Source organism: Phoxinus phoxinus (genome assembly GCF_949152265.1).
Source record: "Phoxinus phoxinus genome assembly, chromosome: 12".
Lineage (NCBI taxonomy): Eukaryota > Metazoa > Chordata > Actinopteri > Cypriniformes > Leuciscidae > Phoxinus > Phoxinus phoxinus.
Window position 1 is genome coordinate 32,249,957 of NC_136887.1, and position 22,579 is coordinate 32,272,535.

At 38.9% G+C, this 22,579-nt stretch overlaps 1 protein-coding gene across 1 annotated transcript in view; it reads left to right on the top strand.

Annotated features, from left to right (window-relative positions):
- Positions 1-2,429: 2,429 nt before the first annotated feature.
- spock1 (SPARC (osteonectin), cwcv and kazal like domains proteoglycan 1) overlaps positions 2,430-22,579 on the top strand; it is a 181,968-nt gene continuing 161,818 nt past the window's right edge. The window contains 2 exon segments of the mRNA XM_079629988.1: positions 2,430-2,537; positions 2,699-2,848. Of these exon segments, the coding sequence (XP_079486114.1) occupies positions 2,699-2,848 (150 nt within the window). The 5' untranslated portion in view covers positions 2,430-2,537.

Here is a 22,579-nt window from a genome sequence, read left to right on the forward strand (position 1 = left end):
TTAGCAGCTCTGACCCATCTCAGTTCCTAGAGGCTCTGATGTGGTTTTGCTTCAACAATAATTATATTTTTGTTATAATTTCACATTTTCATTCATGTTTCTATAGAAATAATGGTAACACTTTAGATTAGGGTCCAATTTTCTATTGACTGACTTTTGCCACGATAAACTCCTACTGCTTATTATTAGTTAGTTAGTAAGGTTGTTAAGTTTAGGTACTTAATCGGTGGATTAAAGGATGTAGAATATGGTCATGCAGAATAAGCCATTAATATGTGCTTTATAAGTACTAATAAACCGTATGCGAATCAGCAATTAGTTAAAAGTGAGAATTGGGCTCTAAAATAAAGTGTTACAGATATAATTTTATATTATATTGATAGATCAATTTCATGAGTCATTCCACAAATTAGATGCCCTTTGTGTCACTTATGCACTTGAATAGCAACTTTTACTGCACAGAACATTATTACAGGTAATTAAAAAAAAGTCAATAATTCAGTAACCTTACTTTATTATACACATTTTCTGCCTTTTTGGCCTATCCCCTGTCATGCTTCCAACTTCTCGTTTGCACATTTATATACATTTCGATTGAAAAATAAAAGTATTAACATTTTATTTATATATATCTTTAGATTTTAGTGTGCATAAAAATGATAAGTGCATTTGCTACCAGGTTATATGTCAATCATGTTACCATCATATAGCCTAGTATATAAATAAATAAATAAATAAATATAGATATAAAACTGTTATAATAGCATCACTTGCAGGCAACGAACTCTTCAAGGACAACTCTTCAAGTGTCCCCTCTTTATATCACTTTGTTATATTATGTTGGAATGATTAAAGCACTTTATTTTATTATTTCTGGAATGAGCTTTATACCATTATTTCAGGAATAGTAATTTCTGTAGCTATAAATGTATGCCGCCTCTGCGCAGCATTAAACAGTCTGTGGACGCACCGTCTCGTGGTTTATACACATTAAAAGCGGCTACTGCCTTATTAGCAGTGTAAAGGTGTGTGTGTGGTGCTGAATGGACAGCTCCCCCACACACTCACTGGATCAGCGGTTCAAACCCCGATAGAGAGCAGAACTGAACCACTGCACTAGACTACGCAGAACACCTACAAATATCAATCTCAATACTTTCCCCGCGTTATGTTTACTAATGAGGTTAATCCATTGACTTGTTTATTCTATTCAATTAAACATGAGCCAATATTCACATCCGTCTCCCTGCAGCTGAAATCACTGCAGTGGACAGCAGCAGTTTAGAGCCATTACTGCCTGATTTCAAATGAAAACGGAGGCTGGTTTTAATTTGTTAGGAGTGATCAGGGAGTGCGCGCGTGTCGGTGTATTGATTCCCTCAGCACAGCACAGGATGTTTTACAGCTTAAAGTCAACACCTGCGTATTACTCCGCCAGCACACCTCAACGCCAGCGAGCGCGTGTGTTCCCGACTGAATGCACCACTCCCTTTGTTCTACATCCATCGCTCAGAGAAAGACTGAAAAGTGTGTGTCTGAGAGAGAGAAAGAGAAAGAGAGAGAGAGCGAGCGTATGTGTGTGAGAGAGAGAGTGATGTGTGTGTGTGTGTGAGAGAGAGAGTGAGAGTGAGAGAGTGTGTGTGTGTGTGTACGCGACAAAACTAAGAGAGTGTGAGTGATGTGTCTCTCTCTCTCTCTCTCTCTCTCTCTCTCTCTCTCTCTCTCTCTCTGTGTGTGAGAGAGTGTGTGTGTGTGTGTGTGTGTGTGTACGCGACAGAACTAAGAGAGAGAGTGAGTGATGTGTCTCTCTCTCTCTCTCTCTGTGTGTGTGTGTGTGTGTGTGTGTGTGAGAGAGAGAGAGAGAGAGAGAGAGAGAGAGAGAGTGTGTGTGTGTGTGTGTGTGTGTGTGTGTGTGCGACAAAACTACAGCTTTCCGTTATAATGGCCTATACAAAGTTCAGCAAAGAAAGCTTTCAGAATCATAACAGCTGCGTTTCGGTTTAGTTATTAGTTTGCGTCACGCGTTATCACATAACGTCGAGTCCCTCTGAGAGAGAGAGAGAAAGAGAGAGATCGAGGAAAAGTGGGCGGAGTCACGGTAGAGGGGGCGGAGACGCTCACCGTTCCATTACACGGGTCCGTTTCTCCCGGTCGTGTTCAGTGCAGCAGCTACAAGATCTGAGGAAACTCACCCACTCTCCCGTGTCTCGGATACTTTACGGTCCCACGGACGCGCCGCCCGCCCGGTCTCCAATCACCCGTTCAGTTTGGCCCCGGGAATCGAGAACAGTCCCGTCTTGAGGTGAGTGAAACGAATAATGTCGTTATAATACTATGAAGCCTATTAAACCGGAAGGCAGTGAAGCTCGCGCTCAAGGAGTCGAACGCGGGAAGCGCGAGCCGTTTTACTCGCCCGTAAAGTCCGTTATTTTTGTTTGTCAGTCACCTCAGGATTTTCTCGACCTCAGGGACGATTAATCGTATCAGATGGACATATTCAGCGGATTTCTAATCCAGAAATAATCCGCGCCCTGCCTGTGAGGCTCTGGAGTTGTTTATTGGATACGAATTAAGCTTTTTGATGTTTTATTGTTTGGGCTTGTTTAAATGAAAGTCCTCTCAAACTCAAAAAGGCTTGACGTCTTTACTTTAAGTGTCCCGTGCTTAATTTCACCTGCTCTCTCTCTCTCTCTCTCAGATGATGTTGAGTCTCGGTCTGTTCGTGTCTCTGGTGGTTTTGACGGTGTCGGTTACCGGCAGCAGTGACGGAAACCCGCTGGACAATGATAAGTGGATGAGCACCGTGTCCCAGTACGACAAGAGCAAATACTGGAACAAATTCCGCGACGTGAGTTTTCCCCCACTATATTTCCTTATGCTACTGCGTGTGTGTGTGTGTGTGAGAGAGAGGCACGTTTTGCTTTCTAAATTTCTATGGACCAAATGTCCCCTCAAAGGTCTGTAGTCATTTCGCTAAGTTAATTAGTTTAATTCAGAACAAAAGTCAAAGGAAGGTCTCTGTGTTTTGTTAACCTGCTTGGGTATTCTCTAAAAAGAAATCCCTGAAAAATAGCAAAAGCTGAATGATCTTTCTTTTGTTGTCTTTCCCACTAGGTAAAAGCTTCATAAATTGTCAAAATGGTGTTTTATTTAAAAACAAAAATATGCCAAAATGTTTATTTTAGGGTTAGGGGTTATCTAGTGTTACACCTCATATATTCAAAACAATGGATATGTGTGAGCTTGTGTGTGTGTGTGTGGCTGTATTCAAATCATCCAGTGTTTGTATACTGTCCCTATATGTAGTATGCAAGATTAGGACTCGTACATCCAGAATTAGATGACATTGAAAGCAGTATGCGAAAGTGATAGCATACAATTACTGTTAATAACATGTTTGTGCTTTTTGGGGCGAATATTACTTATATATTTTTATATTAATATTACTTTTATAGAAGCTCAATATGCACACTTAGCCTAATATCTACTAGCCTATATATATATAGGCTAATATGCAATCATGAGTAGGGCAAATTATGTCTGAATACATAATAGCACAGGAACTGTCAGACTCAAAAAGTTTAAAAACATGACAACTGTTAGGACTTTTCAAGTGTACAGTAAATGTTATTGGTTAGAAAGTTGTGGTTATACACATACTTGTTTTATGATTTTGCTCCAGGCCCATAATCACCTTAAACAGAGAGTAATCCAATCAGATTTTAGGTATCAGATATCAATGGTTGATTCTTCAGCTAGAACATTTGGCCCTTAAATCCTAAATATGTGGTTACGGTCTTGTTTACTGCCGTACTGGGGTACTGGTGTGCATAGTTTTAGTATGCAGTCAAAGTAAGTATGCCAATTGTGATGCAGCCCGTGTGTTGCGTGCATGTGTTGTGTAATCCGCACTGGAGATCTCGAAACGAAGCACCTGTCCATAAGTGTGTTCAGCGCTTCTCAGCTGTGGGATCTATGTGAGAGTGAGATCAGGGGGGTTCGGAGGCTCTTTATATGGATGAAGTGATTGCAGGAGGTGAAATGAAGAGTCTCTTCATGCATTTCTCTTTCACTATGCATCTCTCTCTTTCTCTCCTCTCATTCTTTATCTCTGCCTCTCTCTTTCCTGTGTCAGTAATTTTTCTGTTAATGAGAGGTGATATTATGAATGCTGATGCAGTCAGAGAATCTTGACAAGGACATTAGCACATAAACGGACACACACACACACACACACACACACACACACACACACACACACACACACACACACACACACACTCTGGAAAAATCATTAGGGGTGGGTGGGATGACCAACAACTTGGGCTACATCTTGATATGAGAGTGTGTAGATCACAATGTAGTCATTTTTCTGAAAAGCCGATGTGCAAATGGTTTATATATTAAATAACCATCTGGTAATGGTATTTTTAGATAAGCCAGTAAATAAAAAGCTGCACAAATGAAAGGCACTTCATCTCTTTTGTTTTCTTTTTATTTGGAGGACACGCAGCAAAAGATCAGACTATTCATAAGAAATTAAGTCTGGCATCAGTGCAAAACCAGATTCACAAAATATATAAGTGCAAAACTAGTATTTAAACTCATTCAATTGACCCTTCGCAGGGAGTTTGATTGACAGGCGACCTGACCAATCATAATCCGCCATCCTCCGAATCCGCCATTTTTGTCCGACAAAGCATTCAGGAGAGTTATTAGATTAACATGGGAGGACTTGAACTTGAACACTTGAAAACCGAGTGTACTGGAGCCTTTCCGCGGTTAAAACAACATTCCTTCTGATGTTCATTCATGTTTATTTGATGCTATAAATGAACTAAAAGGAAGAGATGATCGGTTCACGAGCAGCTTTAACTGAGGTTCTACAGCGATCTGTCACGACACATTAAAGAGCCACAAAACGGTATTTATTGTTTAAATTTCTTGACAAAATTACAGAATTTGAAAGTTGAGACTTTGTTTCATATCAAAAGTAAGCTGGTCTGTCCTGTCTATCAGTGTCTCTGCTCCGCAATGTATTTTTCACTGTGTGAGAACATGGTGGGGCGTGAGAGCGGCGTAGCTTGTCGGACATAGCAACAGTAACTAAAGGGGGCAGGTCTTTGCGAACGGTCAATTCTCATTCGATCAAACAATCAGAATTCCAATTTTAAAGAAATGCAACAGGTAATGGTATTCTGGGAAACACAGCGTTCTTCCACCTTGATCCATAAAATGAAAGTTAATTGATTACATATGAGGATGCATATGTAAATTAAGTACAAAAAGTTCTGCCTTTTTTTACTTTGTATTGCAACTTTCAGACAAGGCTTTGTCAAGCCATCGTTTAAAGTTTGTTTTGACAAGCTTTCTTTATCTAATTCGAAATTACACTAACTGCAGTATGATTTTCTTTGCATTTAAGTTCAATTTAAATTTAAATTGCAGTTCTCAATTCTGTTTGCTACCTCAACTCACTTAATTCGAATTCAGGAATCCAAATGGAATTTTAAAAGCATTGTTAATTCAATTCTGAGCGCATAGCCCTGCTGTTATTTAGCTGATCTATGCACACCTGCGAGTCTGCAACATATGTTGAATTCTGTTTTCTCTTATATAAAACAGTTTTGCTATAATATGTTTGCAGTTTAAAAGGAATAGCAAAATCTCTGACACAAATTATACTGTTGTGTGTTAGAAGTCTTATTTGGCTCTATAGTGGTGTATGTGTGAGTGTGTGCTGTGTGAATTTGAGTAATAACTCCAGAAGCTCCATCAGTCTGTCAGGGTGAGAGATGACAGGTAGTGTTGAGCCCACGGTTTAAAAGCTTTAAACTAAGGGTTTTCTGAAGATCCCCCCCCACACACACACACACACACAGAGAGAGAGAGAGACACACATTTTGAAAGGCTTTCTTTTTCAGTAACGGTCTGAAGCCTGAAATTAGTGGTCGTTTTAAAGGTCGTTGTGAAATCTGTGTGGGCCTGCCTAATGCAATGCTCTGGCTGCAGCAGGTTTTATTCTGCATTGTTTTTCCTCCCACTTGGCAGGTTTAAAAGCGAAAAACCCTATACTTACGAATAATAATTTTTGGCTGCATTGGGTTCTTAAGTTGCTACAGTTGTGTATGGTGTAATCTTAGGTGTAAGTATGTATTGTGTAAGTATGGTTCTTAGGTTCTGATGGGATGCAGAGAATTTTTTTTTGTTGGCCAAAACCCAAAAAAACGAGTTAGCATTTCAAGTCAAGTCACCTTTAATTTATATAGCGCTTTATACAATATAAATCGTTTCAAAGCGGCTTCACAGTAGGCTTGCTGAGGTCGTCAGTGTTACCGGTGTTACATGGTATTGATGGTAACTTGCCCACCGCGGTACCGTTTTGCTTTTTTATAGAAATAAAAACAATTTAGTTGTTAGTTATAACAACATTTACAATTATAAACTGAAAGCGTCTGCTCTACAGCATGATCTGCAGAGTCGCAGCACAGTACAGCAGGAGTCAGATTTCACTTTTCACGTAACGACAGTGAGAAGAGATGACTGACAAGATGATGATGGAGGATCCTTATTGACAAATATCTTATCGCTTCCAATACACTGAGTATGCGTGGTTGCGAATTCGAAAGTGAAAAGCAGGCATGCATTCAAAAGCGATTTTAATAACCCGTATAATAATATCGGGTTATACGCAGGGTGCGATTTGTGAAAAAAACAGAGGGGGGGATGTTTTGAAACATTTTTATTCATAAAAATAAATCATGCAACATGAACTTTATCACTGCATTTGCAGGAATTGTCAAATCTTTTTTCTTATTAACTCATGAAGTAGCCTAACGCAATATTTTTACTCTAATAGCTTATCTTTCCCCACAATCTTTCCACAGAACTGTGATCATGCAATAACGTTAACTTTACATCGTGATGCTGAGCTACAGTGAAATGATAGTAAAGACAGATGCATTATCTGTGTTAGCAATTCGCCTCATTTGCGTGAACTGGACGCGCGAATTAGGCTATAAGCCCCGCGCCGCGCTAAACGCCTCATTCGCGCCACAGGACCTCTAGAAATCACTCGCGCCAGATGCTCAAGAGTGAGTGAGTAATCATTTTAAAATAAAATTGACTTTAATCAAACCACGGATCCGTGATAAGTTTTGTGATCCGTCTCGCCGTTAGTGTAGTAGCACTGATCACTTTGGGGGGGATAAATTTATCCCCACCGGGGATACAATGGCAGGGATACATTGACCAGAAAGGGGGAAATCCCACGCATCCCCCCCGGCAAATCGCACCCTGGTTATACCGTATAAAAATATATTTTTTTGAATCATAAACTTTTGTTTAAGCTCATTTTCTGCTATAATCCAAAAGTCCTATTGGGTTCTTATTGTGGAGGAAACCAGAGTGTTGCTAACTTATGGGTCGGCTCTGCAGAGCTCTTTTGGTTAAGTGATTTTTTTTTTTTGGTTCTAATCAAAATCTTTACTTTTTGTAAAGACCACAATAAATCAGAGTTGTTTAGTTTTTAGTCAGTGTCTATATCTTTTTAGTTCATTCGAATGCTCATTTGTATGCTCATAAGTTTACAAAATTACACTTGCAGCATATTTACATATTAAAAATTCTCCTTTAGGAAAACTAAACACATTTTTTTGATGATTCATCTTGCATAATATGTTCTGCTGCAGCTTCCTGTTTCATCAGGACACACATCAACACAGAAAAGAAAATGACCTTGTCAAGTCGTTTCTTTAAATGTGAAGGACTGACTATCCTTCCTAAGGGCTGATGGGAAAGAATTGGATGCAGTTGGACAGTAGAGGTGAGGTTACAGCTGTCAGAAGATGTGGAAAGACTGGATGTGAACATTTTTTTATTTTAAATTGTATTAATGAAATGCTGCAGGTCTTGCTTTGGGTTTGCTCATTTTTTCACATTATTACAGATGTCTCTTTCTAGTAAGGAGAGGGGTGCACATTTCCGTGCAAAGCTAAGGGCAGATCCTGCATCTAGAGAGGAGAACCTAGCCAAGAGGAGGGAAAGGTATAACTGTGAGAGTATATGATGACATAGTCTCTCCAGCGTGTCCTAGGTCTTCCCCGGGGTCTCCTCCCGGTGGGAACAGATCCTCGAGCCACCTCAGCTGACCCCTCTCGATGTGGAGGAGCAGCGGCTCTACTCTGAGCTCCTCCCGAGTGACCGAGCTCCTCACCCTATCTCTAAGGGATCGCCCAGCCACTCTGCGGAGAAAGCTCATTTCGGCCGCCTGTATCCGGGATCTTGTCCTTTCGGTCATGACCCAAAGCTCATGACCAAAGGTGAGAGTAGGAACGTAGATTGACCGGTAAATCACCACGACAGACCGGTACATCGACCGCATTACTGCAGCAGCTGCACCGATCCGTCTGTCAATCTCCCGTTCCATCCTTCCCTCACTCGTGAACAAGACCCCAAGATACTTGAACTCCTCCACTTGAGACAGGAACTCTCCACCAACCTGAAGTAGGCAAGCCACCTTTTTCCGACTGAGGACCATGGCCTCGGGTTTGGAGGTGCTGATTCTCATCACAGCTGCTTCACACTCGGCTGCAAACCGTCCCAGTGCATGCTGGAGTTTCTGGTCTGATGGGGCCAACACGACAACATCATCCGCAAAGAGCAGAGACGAAATCGTGTGGTCCCCAAACATGACACCCTCCGGCCCCTGGCTGCGCCTAGAAACTCTGTCCATAAATATTATGAACAGAACCGGCGACAAAGGGCAGCCCTGCCGGAGTCCAACATGCACCGGGAACAAGTCTGACTTACTGCCGGCAATGCGAACCAAGCTCCTGCTTCGGTCGTACAGGGACCGGACAGCCCTTAGCAAAGGACCCCGGACCCCATACTCCCGGAGCACCCTCCACAGGCCGCCACGAGGGACACAGTCGAATGCCTTCTCCAAATCCACAAAGCACATGTGGATTGGCTGGGCAAACTCCCATGAACCCTTACTGTTCTTTTTAAACTAAATGTTAAAAACAGATTTTTTCACAAGTTATCTCACTGTTGTAAATCTGAATGATATTGTCATGTATTACATATAGCACGTCCTATGTGTTCCTTGTACTGAAAGAGAGTTGAGTTGACTAAAAGAAATATTCATGTGTTGGTAAATATATTCTACTGTTAATAAAAGGTTCACTTGAGATGCCTTGTGTTTCTTTGAAATCATTTTGAATTGGCCTACATGTATTTATTACATTAAAAATGCAATGAAACATTGAAATTGTACTATGTCATACGGTAAAACAAAATATGTCATATGGTAAAACATTGCATTTTAAAATAAATAAAAATAAATACTTTGTTTGTTCACATGGTTCATGAAAATAATGGAGGAGAGCTAGTATGATATACATATATATATAACATCAAGGCATTTTTGACTAATTTCTTTAAAAAAAATAGAACAAATGTCCATAGATGATATGCTGAAGTTGTTAAAAAACAAAATATTTAGTATTTGTGGTGTAGGTGTTTACATTTTGCAACTTGTTATAGAATACTTACAGATCAACTATTGCATTCATGGTTGTATTTAACTGTGTCATGAATATCAAATTTAATTTATTTCTAAAAATCACTTCGTTTTACCTTATGACATTTTCAAGGACTGTATACAAAGAAACACATTAAAATGTCATATATTGTTATTTTTTATAAAGGGCACTAATAAAAACAAAAAATATACACATAGATTTACACAAAAAATGCTATATTTAATTTGTCCTTTCATTTTTATTTTTTTACTGTTTTGAAATTCTAAAACGTCACTGACCCAATTATTTGTTATGTATTTTAATTTTCTGTGCATAATTTATTTTGTTAAACTACATAAATGCCATTATGTACCGTATCCCAACTGTTACAATAAAACATCATTTGAGCAATATAACATGCATTTTTGTTCAGTATATAAGCAATATTTTGCTTTTTATGTTAAAGACACTATTGATACCGTGAGAAATGTACATTCTCAGGAAAATAGCCGCTTATCAGTTAATCGTTAATCGATCGATAAGGTCAATCAATTAATGATTAATGAATTAATCGATAATTTGCATCCCTAGTCGTACGCCTTCCACAGACAAGATATAAATATATTTAGACCACTTAACTTAATGATTGCCATCAGGATGTGAAGAGACTTTCAACCAGCATAACAAAAAGTGTTTCTGGAACAAATCACCCACCCTGCCTTTAAAGTACGTCTGGGATACATAATGTCATCATTAAATTGAGTTTGAATATTGAAATCAATAGTTTGTCAGAGCTAAATACAGCAGCATTTAGACAGCAGAGATCCGACCATCATTTGATCATTGGAAAGGTGCAATTTCAGGAGGTGTTCTACTGTCTGTACAGTTCAATTTGATTCGATTCTGTGTCCTTTTAAGTCATTTATGAGAGAACTCAAAGGGCACAATCATAAGAGAGACCTTGTGTGTGTGTGGTATGGATCCACTGGGACCGCTGTGACTGCCATGTAAATGAGCCTCATTACTGAGAAACTGCTCACCGTCTAAAGAGAGGAGCGCTGAGGACAGCAGAGGAGAGTCTGGAAATTTGGGTTTTGTCTAGGTATGCATCGGATTGAAAATTCTGGCCCGAAACCGAACATTCAGGATGCGCTTGGCCAAAAGCCGAAACCAAAAATAAATAATAAAGTAATAATAAACTATAAAAAAATTATTTTTATAGTCGTTTTTAATAATTAACGCATAAGTCGCTAAAATGGAGTTGTACAAACTAGGGATGCTCCGATCAAGATTTTTGCAGTCTATACCAACTACCGATTTCTTGTCATCATGATCGACCGAAACCGATCCCGTTTAAGTCAAGTCAAGTCATCTTCATTTATATAGCGCTTTTAACAATGTGAATAGTTTCAAAGCACCTTTACAGAGATAAACGTATAATTTAAGGTAACAGAGATTGTTTTGGCTTTATAGCGGTTCTTGAATAATGTTATTTTCCAGCTAAAGTTAGTTTTGATTGATTCACTTCCGTCGAAATGATAATTTGTTATTAAATTCTCTCTAAACAGACTTTAAACGCAAACCTGTGATATGTAAGCTCTCTGTTGACACTCAGTTTACACCCTGATTTCAAGTGGCATACATAATGATTTCGCATGATATCAAGTGGCATACTTATAATGGCTTTATAAATCTGCAAAAAAATAAGATATCATCAAGTACATGGTCTCATTTGATAGAAAACCTTATGTTACAAGACTGCCGAGAAAACCCTTGAAAAAGTGATGCAATTTATTGATTTATTTTGTTGTTGTTCATGCTTGACATGAGGACTTTTAGAAAGTATATACTGTATGGCAGGCCATCAAATTGTTTGGCTTTGTTCACAATCATATCAACTGCATCTGAGCCAAAATGTGTGCTGCTAACTTGTGTGCTGCTAATTTGTGTGTGTGAACCTTTATCAGACCTGCATTTTCAGTGACTTGAGAGATGAATAATGGCTTAACTGACTGTCTGTCTTTTTGTTGATTGTTAACATCATTGTATCGTTCTATCGATCATTCCATTTATTCCAGTTATAAGAATTTCTTGGATATTTTTTTTTATAATTTTGCTTTCTTATGGGACAGGAGACAAAATGACCATTGACAAACTGATCCAGTTTGGGAGACCAGCAGTGGGTTATTATTATAAAGCAGCAGATTTGGCTAGTTTGTGAGGAAGTGCATAATGTTCAACTGTCAGTGAAACTTACACAAAACTGCCCAACACTGTGAACATTTAAAGCAGGGCTATGTAGTTTCGGGAATTTCTTCGCTGTATTCTCGCTTTTTGCTCGCATGTTTCTCTAGAGAGCTCCCCCTACAGCTTCGGAATAGATATTTGACAGCTCTGTCGAAAAACTTGTTGGCGACTCTCAGATACCAGAGGCTAGTAGATCAACGACATCAAAGCAGACGGGACATTCTTTACAACGTCTTCTTCATTCGGGTTCGAACAGCGTGAGGGAGCGCAATAATTACATCATTTTAGCAGATTTTTTTTGCCGTAAAGCAATTTGTTACATCCTGAGACCTGATATCACGCGATACTCCCTGACGCTGCGGCCGCCGGCCCAAAGTTGCAAGGGTGATTTTTCCGCTCACAGGCGATAGGAGGGTGCGAGACGACCACCATTCAACCCGAAAAAAGTAATATAACCATTCCAATGACTCCGAAGCTGTTCAGTTAAGGTAAAAAACCTGCATAGTTCACCTTTAACCCAACAAATTGACCCAACAGGCAGAATCTAGCAGTTTGGGTAAAAAAATAATCCAGCAAATTTTAGTGTACATGCAAATTCAAACTGCAGTCTGTATTCTGTTTGCAGCCCCAATTCAAATTCAACAATTGAATGCACTTTAAAAGTTCAATCCAAGTAAGTAGTAATCAATTCGCCTGCATAAAATTTGTAAATAAATTCATTTTAATTCAGATAGAAGGACAAAACAGAGTGGCTGGAGTTGAGGAGATTTGCTGTGTGATGAAAATAAGAACTGAGTGCCTGTCCACTGAATGTGAATCACGCTGCACCTCAGAGCAATGCGTCTGGCACTTTAAATGTACTCGGATTCTTCATTGTTTATAATGAAGGGTTTGAGTTTATTTGGGGTTTTAAGTTGTACTGAACTTGCCGATGACAATATCCTGCTCTCTGCCTTCTGATCAGAACTATTCTGGCTGCTGGTTGGAGACCTGCATGTTTAAGGGGACCTATATGGAGCCCTTTTCTAAAATCATTTCCTTTGTCCTACGTCTGACTTCCCTTCCCCCTTCTCTCTCTCGTTCTCTCATTCACTCTCTTTGACACATTCTGACCCTGTGCTCCATCAGCCGTGAAATCAGCCCTGCAACACACACACACACACACACCTGCCTAAATCAGCTGCCATATCGCTGACTGTTTTCTGCCATCATTAGAAGGGTCATGCACCCGGATCCAGATTATATTTTTCACAGGTTTGTTTTTGCATCTAGCTGTGCTATCTTAAAGTTGGTTCCTTCTACCTTTTGTGAGTGTGTGTGTTTCGACTGTTTCTATTGATTTGTTAATTCATTAGACTGGGCAGAAAAGCCAAACAGAATTGCTGAGGGAACATGACTGTAAGAGAGGCAGGTGTGTAAACCCACGGGATTGAACAGTGTGTGCGTGTGTGTGTGTGTGTGCATGTGCGTGTGCTGACAGACGGTATTACACTGAGTGCTCACAGCTGGGACTATGATGACTGTGCTGAGCAAGTTTCTGTGAACGTGTGCATGATGAGAATAGAGGGATGAAGTGAAGGACTAGGAGAGCTGCAAGGACAGATTTAAATTCTGAAGTGTCTTCGAAAGACAGAGAATTTGTAACAATAGAAATTTTCATCTGTCTCTACCTGAGGCTGTGTCTCTCAACCTAGTGAGCTGCACCTTTAAACATCAGCTTTGGGCATCATTGATGTGTTCAGATGTGCCTATGATGCACAAAACATTAGCTTTTTGAAAAGAGACATTAGTAGAGAGAGCGAATCCTGCCTGTCTGTCTATGACAATCAGATTCAGTCATTTTACTGATATGGTAAAAAGCACTACATTGCTAAATGTTATTGCATTAGTCACATACACGCACTGTTTACACGCATACTATTTTTAGCATCATTACTTCAGTCTTCAGTGTCACATGATATTTCAGGAATCATTTTAATATGCTGATTTGCTTCTCAAGAAACATTTTTTATTATCAATGACATGTTGATAACAGTTGTGCTGCTACTTATTCTTCAATGAATAGAAAGTTCAAAAGAACAGCATTTATTTTGTAACCTTACAAATGTCCCTTTTGATAATTTGAATGCATCCTTGCTGAGCAAAAATAGTATTCAACCCTAAGCTTTTTGAATGGTAGGAAATATAAAATTATAAATATGAAATCATTTTGTCTTTCTCTCTGTGGTCCATCATGGCAGACCGTGATCTGTGTTAAAGTGTGAGGGAATGTTTGGCCTATTGACAGGGCTGCAGACACACCACCAATCAATCGATCAATCAGGCGCTTGAAAAGTGAGCAAAGTCCTACTGAGAGACCTGGATCACATCATGTGGGAGTGTGTGGGAGTTAGGAGGTTAGTCTCTTCCCAGGATGCAATGCACTTTAATAGCACGTTAACTGTTAGTTCAGATTTGAGGCATTTAAACACCAGAGTAGGGCTGTCACATTTGAGAAAAATCAAATTCGAACGAATATCAAATACCAAGCTATGTATTCGAATATATTCTAATATCTACCGCCCCCCCCGAGAAAAAAACCCCAAAAAGCGGAGATTCAATCACAACTTAACAGTCATGAACAGGACTTCGAAAATTACACTTATAGGACTCGATATCCTTGCAAATAAACCTTGCCTTTACACGTGCATCTGGCAATTGGTGCCAACCGGTTGTGCAGGAAAGTATGCAGTCATACGATGTTGGACGCCTGGCGATGCTCTGGCCGCCTGCTGTGTTTCTGGGGCTGTTTACACCTGGCCACTTCATGCGTTTTCTCAGATCGGATAGCTATCTTTTTTATCAAAACGATTCCATTTACACCTGGTCACATAGGCCTAAATGTGTTTTTTCAAAAAGGATATAAATCCGATCTTCAATTCCCGCACTATGGATTTATGTCACCGAAAGCAACAGATATGAGCTGCATTTTATTGATTGATCATCAGCTAACATTTCTAAATCAAAGACTGCAATAAGAGAGAGCGGCAGCCCTGGTAAGATAATTTCGTTTCTTTACTTTTAATGAAGATTATCATTATTGTGTGTTAAAGCGTCTGCGACTTACTTTCACTTTGATTTGCGATAGTTTGCACGTTGGCTTGACGCTTGATGAATAGATCATCTGCGGTGATACGTGTTGCAGCGCACCGTCATATCTGACTATAACATACAGGCTGTAACACGCTTTCAAAATAACATGCTTTTTAAAAAATATCATAGACTGTAAAAAATGCGCTAGACATGGCACTTTAAAAACCGGATAGTTTATTTGTAGTTCGATTACGGATATTTCACGTCATGTTTGAATGCATATTCGAATATCGAATAAAAAGTGACAGCCCTACACCAGAGGTAAAGCAGTGGATGAAAAATTAAAGCTGTTTGTGTGTTGCCTCTCTTACCTCTCCACTGTGTGCAGCCATTACTTCAAAAACAACTTAAGAAATGAACCCATAGTCCAAATGTCAGCTAATTTAGTTTGAAAAAAGATTTGTGCATTTGATATGATGATATTTAAGCAGAAAGCAGGACCTGCCTTCATGTGTGTGTTTGAACCTTTGGCTTTCACCCAGTCAGTGGCTTTAGCAAGTGAAATATTACGTGTTTTCTTCCATCTCAGACAGATAGACAGGCACAGTGAGGCAGATTCATGTGTGTGTTTAACAGGCTGTTTACATATTAAAGTAAACTACAAATTTTCCCATCCGTATTATTAAAGGAGGCGTGTGTTTTACTGGATGGTGAAGCTCTATCTCAAGGTTTTTCCAGCTCACTGAATGGAGGATTTCTCTCTCTCTCTCTCTCTGTCTATGTGGGTGACAGTCTTGTCAGCGTCTCTTTGATGGGAGAGAGAAGCAGAAGTTGTTTTCCGTCCGTCTGGTTTATTGTTGGCTGTTTTTTTTTACCTCCACCCCTGTCTTCTCTCTCTGTATTCATCTTTCTCTTATTTCTCATATTCCTTGAAGCAAAGCAAGTTGCTTTGTGTGTGTGTGTGTGTGTGTGTGTGTACATGTAGCTGCAGTTTGGGTCAATTATAACATGTATTTGGAAACAGAACATGCACCAACCATCTCCTAGGGATGGGCGATATATTATCGGTTGCGATATAATGGTAAAAAAAGCTCTTCACGATAAGAATTATGAATCTTCCCTCGATAATAACGATAAAGCCGTGCAGAGCGAAAAACAACTATGGCGGAAGGTGGACGTGAAGCTGAGCAGTTTATTATATTTTTCCTCGCCGAACACTGACTGAGCGCTTGAGAGTTTCGCTCTCCGTCAAGAGGTCCGTAAAGCACACTTTTTCATTTTATCCCAATGAATGCACTGTGCATTTGATTGACACACGGTAAACACTAGTGTGAGGCGCCCGACTCGCCGTCGCTTTGCTGAGAGCGCTCAGTGTTTCTCACACACTCAAAGAGAGATTGAGAGAGTCTTATACCACGCAGAATTGACGTGCTACATGTAAACGATATTACCAGTATTTGTTGTATGTTCCTGTAAAAATAATGAGTTCATTTGGAAATTATTCAGTCTTTATGAGCAAGCAGAAACTAATGCGCAAAAGGCCATCTCATTGGCTGCCGCTCACCTATTACTGTCTCTGTTTGGATTTCAGCAAATCAGTTCGAGCGAAAGCAGACAACGTGATTAATATTCATCAAGCCAGCAGCTCATCAATCCTTAGTGCGGTTTGTTATTAGTAGTAGTATTACCGATATATATATATATATATATATATATATATATATACAATTAAAATTTAAACACAACAAAATTAAAAAATTAAATGAGGCTAAAATAACGCTGGATCTTGGTTTTAGCACTTAGGTACATGCTAGCAGTGTTCAGTTGCCTTAATTCAGTTGGTATAGACTCATGAAGGACTACATGTCAATAAATCTCCAATTGTTGGTAACATCTTCATTAGAGAGCCAACCTGTGACGTTCATCTGGTCGAACAGAGACTTTCCCGGAGTTTAATGTTCTGGTCGTGGAGGTCTCACTCTCAGGCTCAGTGTGAGATGAATTAATGATGAGGAGCGTTTAATAAGGAGGTGAGACAGCGAAGTCCAGGACTCGGCTCTCCTCCACAGAGACGGGAACAGATTTCTCGGCTGTCTGCTGTTGAGCTATCACCCCTCTGTCTTTCTCTTCAGCTCTGGAAACTGCTGATTCTGGTCTCTGACTCAGACGCTTTTCATACTGTACGGTCGGACTGCATGTCATCAGTAATTAGTGATGCGTGAAACGAGTTGTCAGCCAGGCACCATCAAACGATCCCGAGAAAAAGAGGACGAGAAAGAGGGAATTAAAGTAGTAAGATGGAGAGAAATGGAGGATGAAGGTGCAGAAAAATAAGAAGTAGTGATAGATGATCAGTCAAGCACCTCATCCAGTGGGGAGTTTATTATGCTGCTTTAGTACTTCTTTGCGTGCGCGTGTGCTACTTTGAATATGTGCTCAAGAGACGATTTATCTCCTGCTGCGTGCAAATATGGCAGCACTTTTTCATTAGTAGGAGGAAATAACGGGTGCAAAGATGGCAGAAATCCACTTAGCTGAGATAATGCACTTTCACATGCGCAAGCATTGACCAGAATGACGGTAGCCTATATGTGACAGTCTTTATTGGTTGACACATTTCTACGGTCTTTGCCATAAAATTTATAGCACAATAGATTTATTAAACGGTTAGGCCTAGTTCACCCAAAAATGAAAATCATGACATCATTTACTCAACCTCAAGTTGTTCCAAACCTGTATGAGTTTCTTTCTTCTGTTGAAGACAAAGTCATATATTTTGCAGAATGTTGGTAACCAGAAAGTTGACGGCACTCATTGACTTCCATACAGGTAAAACTCGTTCATTTATTTCAGTAATTCAACTTAAAAGGTGAAACTAATATATTATATACTGTAGACTCATTACATGCAAAGTGATATATTTCAAGCCTTTATTTGTTATAATTTTGATGATTATGGCTTACAGCTATGAAAACATTTTCACAATATTATAATTTAAAATTTTGGGTTTCATAAGCTGTAAGCCATAATCATCAGAATTATAACAAACAAAGGCTTGAAATATCTCAGTTTGCATGTAATGAGTCTATATAATATATAGGGCTGCACGATTAATCAAATTTTAATCACGATCACAATTTTGGCTTCCCACGATCAAATTCGCGTGATCGTGCAATATTTAAAATGCGTCATTCCGTTCATAGAACGCTCCGTATTTAAGTTTTTTTTTTTTTTTTTTGCTAAGCCAATCTAGCGCTCCGTAAACCACTGTCTGATCACGTGATGTAGATGTAGACTGAGGCGTCGGACTTGACAAAAGCGAAGCGACCTGGGCGAGAGAGACCGAGTGTGTCTGCGCGCGAGCGATAGTGCGCGAGAGACTACAAATAACAAGAGACTTTTCAAATAACAATGACTCTGATTTTTATTCACGGACATCAGGATGTTGTCAGTGAAGTCATGGTACCAGGAGAGCTGTGGAGAGGATAATGGCATCTGTGAGGAAGATGGTTATGTCTGCAAAGACTGCCTTTGAAGAAAATGCAGCAAAAGATCTAACTAGCCTGACTAGGCGATGTGACGGTTTGGCTACAGGAAATGTTAGTGTTTTTTTGTTTTGTTTTGTTTTTTGTCAAAGATGTTATAATCTTTAACAAAATGTTTGACATTATTTGACAAGCATACACATACAGTACATGCACACAAAAGACAAGTCTCGCGCAGTCGGATAATAGATAATAATAATTATAACAGAAGATAATATCTCTAGTCCTAATATTAATTATAAATACAATGTATATAAAATATAAATACAATATAAAATAATAATAAATTATTTATTTTTATTTATTCTTTAAGCAGATGCACTGAATTTTGGTGAATTAGAGGACCTATTTTATTTTAATGCACATATTTGTACATTAGCAGGAAATGTAGCACAATGTGAAAGCAGTTATAATTAGCCTATGTGACAATACAATTTTTTTTGGTTAAAATCAACAAATAATCGTGATAATCATTTTGGCCATAATCGTGCAGCCCTAATAATATATTAAAAAAGTTTCACCTTTTAAATTGAATTACTGAAATAAATGAACTTTTGCATGATATTAAATTTTTTCCAGTTTCACCTGTAGTGGGAAAATGTCATTTTTGGGTGAACTATCCCTTTAACTCAGCTATCAGTGGGTAGGATTTATTTACATGTGAAAGCAATGAAGAAACATTGTAATGTAAATACAGTGTGAGACGAGAAGTAATTTGCTCCAATTAAACAGAAACGTGCCTTTCAAGTATTTAATTCCCTGGATTATCCAATAAAGCTATTAATCCATGTTTATATTTTAAATAAAGCAAACGTTTATGGAGAGTGATGTCTGATTTATAAATGATAAATGAATGACTGTGCTTTTAAATGATTTATTTGAGAGGATTCACAACTGATTTTGAATCAGTGTTACAGATCCAGACACACATTTTTAAATTAATGTAATATATAATAATTTTATAATAATTGTAATGTCATTTTAGTTTTTGCTTTTTCAAAAAATATGTATGTATGTATGTTCATGTTGAAATGCTGTGTGGTCGTATGTCTGAAATCTGCATTATTTTCTGCAGCGGAAACTGCCAGAGATCTTTGGAAACTGCCAGAGCGCCTTTTGCTTCTGGAAACAGATTTCCAGCTCATTTGTTAATATCATGTGTAATACAGAACAGATGTCAGGATTATGATAACCAATAGAGATGCACACACACAAATATATGCACTGGTGAATTTATGGATGTGCTCGCATGGTGTGTGTGTGTATGTGTGTGTGTGTGATCACATTCAGATCCTGAAATTATTCATTCATTTGTCATAATTTGTGTGCACTCATAAATATAGATTGCAATTCAATGAAGGTCCATCATCTCTCTCTCTCTTTATGTGGAATCTTTCAGATGCTTCAGACGAGTGAGAGTGAAGCGTCTATTTTCAAAGTATTTCTGACACTTTCTTTTATCCGTCTCATCTTATCCGCCTTCTTTTTTCTTTGTCTTTGTCCATTTCTCTTGTTCTTTTGCAGGAACTATTGTAAAGCTGAAAACATGGCACAAGGTTGTTTCGAATATCACAGGCTGAATCTCAATTCATATCCTAAACTAGATCTTTATATCTTTTCTGAAGAACATGCGAGTGGTGCTTGCCTGTGCACAACAGCCATGAGTTCAGTAGTCCTGCACTTTTATGTCTGTGTGATCTTCTGGCATGTAGATACGACTCGGATCCCTCCTTTAAAGGAATAGTTCACTTCAAAATGAACATTTTGTCATTTACTCACTCTCAAGTTGTTTCAGACCTGTAAGGATTTCTTTCTTCTGCTGAACACAAAAGAAGATATTTTGAAGAATGTCAGTAACCAGACAGTTGATGGGCCCCATGGACTTCCATAGTAGGAAAAAAATACTATGGAAGTCAATGGGACCAGTTAACTGTTTAGTCACCAACATTCTTCAAAATATCTTCTTTTGTGTTCAGCAGAAGAAAGAAATTCATACAGGTTTGAAACAACTTGAGGGTGAAGAAATGCAAAATTTTAATTTTAAAGTTAACTAGTCCTTTAATGTGTAAGTCTATGGAATTGTTTCATCAACCAGTGAAAATTGCAAGTCTGATCACTTAGTAAAGTTACAGCTAGGGCTGGGACGGTATAGATTTTTTCTTACCACAGTTGAAAATCAAGAAATTCCCGCGAACTCCGTGAGGGTTGACAAATGCTGTCTTTTCATGTGAGAGAATTGTGGTAAATAAGCACGTGCAAGTAAAAACTGAGATCCTGCTTTTGAGTCATGCACCTGTATTTTATGCTTTAGTAAAATGTGTCGCCTATGAAATTCAAATTATAGGCTACAAAACACATTTTATTTTATTTTTTTTATCCATCTTTTGATGATAAGTTTTGTTTAGAAAACCTTTATCCACGTAATACACAATGTCATTAGACATAATCCATGTCATTAGAATCAACGAATCCATGTCATTAGACACAACATGCAGGCTGTAAGGCCCGGCTGATCGGCCCAACTTCCGGTTTCCGGCCAGCAGGTGAAGGACGCGCGTGTTGCCGTCTTTCCGCGTCGCGAAGTAGTAATTTGGGTAAATAAGACGCATTCACATGCAATCATCTCGTTTTAATCTGACAAAATAAGGTTATGTTTACACTTAAAATAGTCACAACATGGATGAATGAAATGATAAACCATTAATTGTACCCAGCATAATTGTAAAATGTTACCAGAGAGAGAGAGAGAGAGAGAGAGAGAGAGAGAGAGAGAGAGAGAGAGGGGTAAAGGCAGAATCCCCATAGAGGGGACCCAGAGAAACCAGCGTATCCAAGGAAAAGAGACAGAGCAACAATTGTAATCGACTTTTATCCTTTCCCTTGACCATGTGACTAACACCAAGGTGTGAGATATTCAAACTGACCAATCATACAATCACAACTTCCCCCATTGTTCAAACATTGTGGCTACAGCAGGCCTTGGTTGCTATCAGCATGGTCCTTGTGAGAGAGAGGAGGGGTGAAAAGCAAATCTTAGTCTTAGATTATTTCCAATCTTACAAGGCCAATGTTGTTGTTGTTTTTTGCGGCGATGACGATGACGAGCTCAGACGTCACGTGGGTAGGCGTCACGTGGTAGGCGTCACGTGACCGCAGTAATGCGGTAACCGTCCCAGAACTAGTTACAGTGTGCACTTTCTTTGTATTGTGTAGTAAAGTATGTGCATTGGCATTCAGGTGCAGGCATCTTTTGTGGTGTTCTGTATGAGGCCTCTGCTTTCTGATTGAATAATAGTGAGTCACAGTTACTCCCAGACACATCATTCTTTGACCTTCACTGTCAGACTATTATCTCACATTCACACACAGACACGAAAATGATCATACATTCTGATTGTAGTGTTGATTCTCAGTGGGAGGGGTTTCATGCTGATTGAGAGACAGCTCCTCTGGTGAGATTTATTATAGGATGCGAGTCCCGGCATTGCCAGACTCCACATTAACAGAATTTAGGGGAATAATAATTAGGTTTTTTTACCACCAAAAAGAAAATGAGTACAACTGCACCCTCAGGGAAAAAAAAGTACAAAAGCTGTCACTGGGGCAGTACTCTTTGAAAAGGTCATGAACTAATTTGCAGTAGGATGCACCGACATTTTGGCCACTGGAAATTATAGTCCGGAAATGGCAAATGACCAAAATATGCGAACGCACTCATGAACCACTCATGCTCATCATCGGAAAAACAAAGTCCGCTCAAATAATGCACTGACATGACATTTCTATGTAGTACTTGTTTCTGCTTGCAATATCCCTACTGTTGTGTAACATGGTGTGGTATATCTGTGCTGGGGTGCGTTTCCCGAACAACGACATAACTCGCTGCTTCATAGCTATCAACTAGCTAGTCACGACTGTTTCCCGAAACCATATTGTCGCAAATTAATAATAATAATAATAATAATATATTTGATTTGTAATGCACTTTACATTTGGAGCAAATCTCAAAGTGCTACAGTTAAGATCATAAATGCATGGTAAAAACATCAATATAAAATACAAATAGACATAGTAGTTAAAAGTCATAAACGTTTTTCATAAACGTTCTCCTAAAAATAAATGTTTTTAGTCCCGGTTTAAAAGTCTCAATAGTTTGAGGTGTTGGTCGAAATTGGTTGTTCAACCACGTTA